We start from the raw sequence: 6,112 nt of genomic DNA, 5'->3' as shown, positions 1-6,112 counted from the left end.
GGCGCCCGCGGGGCGGGCCGGGCCGTGACGCGGCGCGTGCGCCAGGCGCCGTCCACGCGGCTCCGCTTCCGGCGCGCGCGGCTCGGGCCGCTTTCTAGGTYTCCTTTACTATTATTATTATTTTATTGTTCCCGAGGTTTCTAAGCTGCTCCCGGGGCAGCCATGACGCGCTGGGCTCGCAAGGGCGCCGCYGAGGGCGGCAGAGCGCTGGCTGCGACCCCCTGGGAGCAGATGGTAACGGGCTCCGGCGGGGAGGCGCGGGCCGGCGGGAGCCGCGCGCATCCCCCCCGGTTAAACCGGGAGCAGGAGAAGAAGAAGAAGAACAAGAAGAAAAAGGACTACGAGAACGCGGACGTCAACGGGTTCCTGGAGTACCTGGAGGCGGCGGGCGGCGGCGCGGCGCGGCCGGAGGCGGCCCGGGCCCTGCGCAAGGACGAGCGCCGCGAGGCGAGGCGGCTGCGGCGGCGGGAGGCGCGGAGCAGAGCCATGGTGAGCGGGTTAGGAGCCGCGCCGCGGGGAGCGGGTTAGGAGCCGNGGAGCCGCGCCGCGGGGAGCGGGTTAGGAGCCGCGCCGCGGGGAGCGGGCCCAGCGCCCTGCGGGTCCGTCAGGCAGTGGGGGGAGCCGCGCCGCTGCTCGCAGCACCCCACGTGCTGCCGCAGGGCCTCTTGAGTTGGTAACAAAAGCTTAAGCGGCCCCGCTCTAAAAGGGGGAATTTCAGCTTAAGCTTCTACCTCCACAAAGGCTCTTCAGGACAGGCTGCCCAGACCACCTCCTTCTCTAGGTGGATGTAGCTCGGGGCATCTCCTCACATAATGCACCTGCACAATATTCCCATGCAGCTTTGTACTTCCTTACTCTTTGGGGCCTCTGGCTGCAGCATCCTCTGCTTGAGGCCTGGAGTGATTTCTGCAGCTAACTCTGACCCTGGGTGGAAGCAGCTCCGTGTTTGCAAGTAGCACCCTTGCAAGCAGCACCCTTTTCAAGTAGCAAGTGTCATGTGTGCAGTAGCGAGGAGGTCTGTACTTTGGCTTTGCTTGTTTGTAAGGGACTGGTGCAACATTTGTTGTGTTCATGCTAGCACTTACAGCAGTAGTGCTTAAAGAATTTGGGGAATTGTGCTATGATTGAAGCCAAGTATTATCCTTGAGCTATGGAGTACGGCCTTGATGAGTGGATGAGTGGAATATATATATAAAATGCTGAACTATGAAGAAAGAAAAAAAAAGGACCTGTAGCGGTGATGTTTAGTGGCTTAGACCACCAGTGTTGCCTTGTGATGTGCAGGGCTGTCTTGTGTGTCTAACTTCTTAAGGTACTTTATCCCTGAGAGAAGGTCCATGGGTATTTCTGTCTCTGGAAAGCCCRGAGGCTTTAATATACTAAGGAATTTCCTGTCTTTGAGGGCTGTTTATGAAGTCTTACAATTTAAGCTTACTTTTCACATTACTTCAGTTCTCAGTAGTAGAGATGTGTATTTGKTACAAATAGAGAAGTATTTGGTGATTCCCACAGGGGTCTTGGCCAAGAGAATAATGGTTTAGTGAAAACCTGCTCAACGTAAGTGCTAATTATATATTAGGGGTAGGTGACTTCTTTARGAATGAAGTCTTTGGCTTTGTGAGCTGCCCATGAAAACGTATGTAACAATTTTTATTTTCGAAGGTGTGTTTCCACTGTAGAGAGTCYGGCCATGGGATGGCTGATTGCCCAGCTGTACTCCAAAGTGAAGATATGGGTACAGGAATCTGTTACCGCTGTGGATCCACAGAGCATGAAATCACCAAGTGCAAAGCAAAAGTAGATCCAGCTGTTGGTAAGATTCCGAAATTTTTATTTCTCAAAGTGCTTTGTGCAGGTTTTCTGACTACTGAAACAGGGGCTTTACTTTTTGGTAAGTTAACTGTTCGGAGGATTAAAGCAACATATTTCAAGGAATACACAACTTTAACTATGACTATTACAGTGTATAGCAAGTTAGTATTATAATGTATTTTCTAGGAAAAATTACAACTTTTCAGAGTTCTTAATCTACATCATAAACTGTATGGGATTTTACAGGACCATTTCCATATGCAAAATGTTTTATCTGTGGTGAGATGGGGCATCTTTCAAGGTCGTGTCCAGATAATCCCAAAGGATTATATGCTGAAGGTGAGTGTAACATTTTTTTATTGCAGTAGAAACATTAATTTTATGCTTATCTAAGGAGGAACAGGTTCATGTACGGTACTGGAAGTGAATGGAGAGTTCTGCTAGAACAAATTTCTCAATATCTTTTACTACGGATAAAAGTACATGTCAGTTCAGGGGGAGTCTAACATTAATCTTGATTACCTGTGAATTTCTGCTTTAATTGTACGCTTAAGCAAGCAGCTCACATCCAGAGCAGGCAGACTTACTCATCCTTGCCATTTCCACAGGAGCAGGAAGTAGTGCTAACTAGGTATCACATGTTACAGTGGAGAAGGGCAGTACAAGCTGAGGACATCTCACAAACTGAAAAAGGTGATTTTAAAACACCATTAAATTGAAGACCACTAAACCAGTTCAGAGATAGTGCACTCTTTTTAAGTGCTTAGACGATGAGTAAAGTGATTCTGTGATTCCCTGTGATTCTGTGAAAAATGATATTTCACTCAGTWCCTCTACTTGGATTACATACCTAGCAGCAGCTCCTATTACTTTCAAACTTAGTTTGCATGATTTTGTTTCTGCAGAATGCAGATTCTTTTCTCTCAAAGACAGTGTCTAAGAAATGTGCAGTATTCAGTGTGTGCTCTTTGACAGTTTGGAGCTTTACAGAGCACTGTGGTTAGTAATGGCTCAGAGACACTGATAGAGGGCAAGATAGTGGTGTGTGTGTGTGTGTGTGTGTGTGTGTGTGTGTGTGTGTGCGCGCATGCGCGCAGGCTCCTGTGTGCTGGCTGCTGATCTGCTCCTCTGGGTCACGTTACTGTGCCTACACATGTGGACTATCTAAAGGGCCAGCTCTATATCGTGGCTTGTACTGATCCTGGAGTGTGGAGTGTGTACAGAATTTGTCGCTACAAAACAGTGAARCAAGACTTCACAGCATACACAGAGGAGTGAAATAAATCCCCTCTGGATGAATGAAAACTTTCTCTTTTAAAAGGTGGCTGCTGCAGACTTTGTGGCTCCGTGGAGCACTTCAGGAAAGACTGCCCAGAAAACCAGAACTCAGGTGAGATGCAAGGGAGCGACACGCAGGGGAGTTTGAGTGCACATCTGAATAATTTGCATTTACTACTTTGCTTGGCTGTGGTCAGGAAAGAAGAGGGCTGAAATCGTGCCTGAAAATCCAAGGGTGACTTTCCCTTGGGAATGTGCACATGTAGTAAGGCGGGGGAGGGGAAGTTGCTGTGCCAAATTTGAACTTCTAATTAAAAAAAACCCTATGTTTTGAAGATACTATGAGATAGAGTGTATTTGTTAATGATGGTAGTACTTAGTCTTGCCCTAAAATTGTCTTTTATTTTACAGATCATGTTACGCTTGGGCGATGGGCCAGTGGAATGAGTGCAGATTCTGAAGATATGATAGAAACACCAAAGCTGCAAAAAACAAAAGTGAAAGGACCTAAAATTGTTAATTTCTGAAGGGGACTCTTGCACAGCAAGCTGCAGTAACCCTGCATTGCTTCACTACAGAACAGTGACCACTGGATTGCTGGATCCAGCAAATCTGCCACGCTGATGCTGCTAAATTTTCTTTTGTATTCCTAATTTGCCTCCCACACTTGCTCAGCTTAGTGAAAAGCTGGGGGCAACAGATACGCAGCAGGCAGATGCCTTGTTTTTCTGTGTTTATGAGAAACACAACTCTCCCTYTCACTGCCAGCCCTCTGAAGAGGGAAATCCCAACGCAGGGATCTCGGTGTAAACACACAGGGCTTTCTCACAGGGCTGTTTGACCACTGGGTTCAGGTGACCAGTAGTGTGGCCTTAGGCGACTGCTTGCGTGTCAGAGATGAAGGCAAGCAGGCTGCTGTTACCAACTTGTTCTACATTTCTGTCTAAAAGATCTTGTGTATTTCCTGAGCACAGTTGTTGGGTTCTAATTAGGTAGTTTGGACTTCTGGTTTTAGAAGGGATTTCTTGCTCTTCAGGTGCAAGTGTGAACAGTTTGATAGCAAAGGTGTCAGGCAAATCCTACAGCCTCAATATACAGGCTGTCATACATGATAGATCAGCTCCATCCGTGAGCTCATTAATGGCAGTGTGTGTGTCACTAAGAGGAGCACAAGCAGGCCCTCCCTGTATTTAGCCATGGCAAAATACAGGTGAAAACAGTTGGAGAGCAAGGAAGCTGCTTGGTTGTTTTCCCTCCTTTCCCCCCCACCAGGGAAAGTGTTCAAGAAATCTTGTTTTTTAAATTTAAATTTTTTAATTTTTAAATGGAGACTAAGCCTGTATTTGCAAAACTGATTAAATGTTATCAGTGTTACTTGAGGCAACTCACTCAAAATGAAGTTCCTGCCTTAGATCTCCAAATACTGGTAATTCAGGCACTGGATCCAACACTGATAGTCCTTTTTCTTGTGTCTGATCATGCCAGACTGGATTTTCTTAACTCCATGGAACCAGAGGAACACGGTTACTAGAGAAGTGCACCTAAGCTGAGCTCCTTTGCCCTGTTTCAGCCTGAGCCCTGTCTTGGCTCATCCCTGAGCAGCAGTGCAGGGTGCTGTTTACATTACCCGTACTGTGCTTCTCTGCCCTGTGCAGACACGTGCCACAGACCTGGAGATTGGGCTCTTAGTGTTGTGCTGGTGGTTGCCATGGGGCAAACACGGTACCACTTTGCGCTGCCATATCCCCAATATGTGCCTTCCTGAAAGCTGACCTTGCCTGAGCCAGTAACAGGCACCAGTAGCTGAGGGAACGCACAGTGATAAAGCCATGGGCTGAGCAGAATCAGTATCTCCTTCCAATGGAAGTGTGAAACGGCCKTAAGGAGGCCTTGCTGCACAGGGCAGTAGTACTGGGGCATCAGCTGAGTTCAGGGCTTTCAGGGGCTGAGGAACAGGCASTGAAGCTACAGGTTTAGAATGCCAAGAACAAATGCAGGGATATAATTCTCTAGATACTTTTTGTATTTGCACTGTTTTAATAAAATGCTGGCCAATACAGTAGTCAGTGCTCCTACTTCAGGCTTCCTCGCTCTGCTCAGGATGTAAAGGCACCTAAGCTGACAAAGCTAGAGTATGTTCAGTTTATAGTAGCTGGAGCTCACATTTAAATGGGGGAGTGGGAATGGATTAAATCAAGGAGCTTAATTACAGAGCTCCAAATCAACTGTTGGAAGTAATAGTGCTTTGAACAGTGCAGCAGACCTGGATTTAGCTTAAATAGATGTTTCTATTGATGTAAAAAATTTCAGTTAAGCCTCCCCCAGCTGATGTTGGTGCCTGCCACCTGCCTCAAGGGAGAGTGCTAGAAGTATCCCCTCTCTTCAGGATGGGGTTGCAGGTTTCCTTGTAGTGCCAGTCCCTGGGTGCAATAGCACTGGGTTCCTTTGATCCATGTTGTACTCCAGAACCCTTGCCAGGCTCCTGCCACTAACTGCTGTGCTGCTGCTGTCTGCCAAGCAGGGACAGGTCCCCCYGCCCCTCAGCCTTGCAAGGCCGCGTGGCGGGGCTCCAGGAGGTGCTCAGGACCACGGGAACAGCCATTCAGGTAATCACAACATGTKCCTACAGGGGCCAGGTAACTGGAAGGAAGTTTTGCCTTTTATTCCTGTTCTCTGCTCCTGAGGAGAAGGACAYGGTGAAAAGGTCTGCACTGCATTCCTTATAACACCAGTGAAGAGCTTTACATGTTGAGGCTCCACTTTAGTGACTGATTTGCTAAATTTGCCTGCTAATAAATACTCCCTTTGAGTGCACAAAGGCATGTGTAGTTACAAGAACGCTATTTGAAAAGCTCTTGCAGAAGCTGCCTGTAAAGATATGCTTGTACCTGCAAGCAAATCCCAAAGTTAGACAAATAATTAGAATTTAAGGAAAACCTTRTGCTAGCAGAAGCCTCCTGAATCTCCTGTCTTAGAAGCTGACTAGCATTTATGGTAGTCTTTAGGCTACATAGAAAAGACA

At 47.5% G+C, this 6,112-nt stretch overlaps 1 protein-coding gene across 1 annotated transcript; it reads left to right on the top strand.

Moving 5' to 3' along the window:
- Positions 1-101: 101 nt before the first annotated feature.
- On the top strand, positions 102-4,248 carry ZCCHC9 (zinc finger CCHC-type containing 9). The gene is made up of 5 exons (XM_026038550.1): positions 102-489; positions 1,663-1,813; positions 2,059-2,151; positions 3,134-3,202; positions 3,502-4,248. Exons 1-5 carry the CDS (start codon positions 163-165, stop codon positions 3,615-3,617), a joined length of 756 nt encoding a protein of 251 aa, XP_025894335.1. The 5' UTR covers positions 102-162; the 3' UTR covers positions 3,618-4,248.
- Positions 4,249-6,112: the final 1,864 nt, after the last annotated feature.

This window comes from Nothoprocta perdicaria, unplaced genomic scaffold (genome assembly GCF_003342845.1).
Source record: "Nothoprocta perdicaria isolate Ctin4 unplaced genomic scaffold, notPer1 scaffold_1, whole genome shotgun sequence".
NCBI lineage: Eukaryota > Metazoa > Chordata > Aves > Tinamiformes > Tinamidae > Nothoprocta > Nothoprocta perdicaria.
This window is presented reverse-complemented; position numbering and strand designations above follow the sequence as displayed.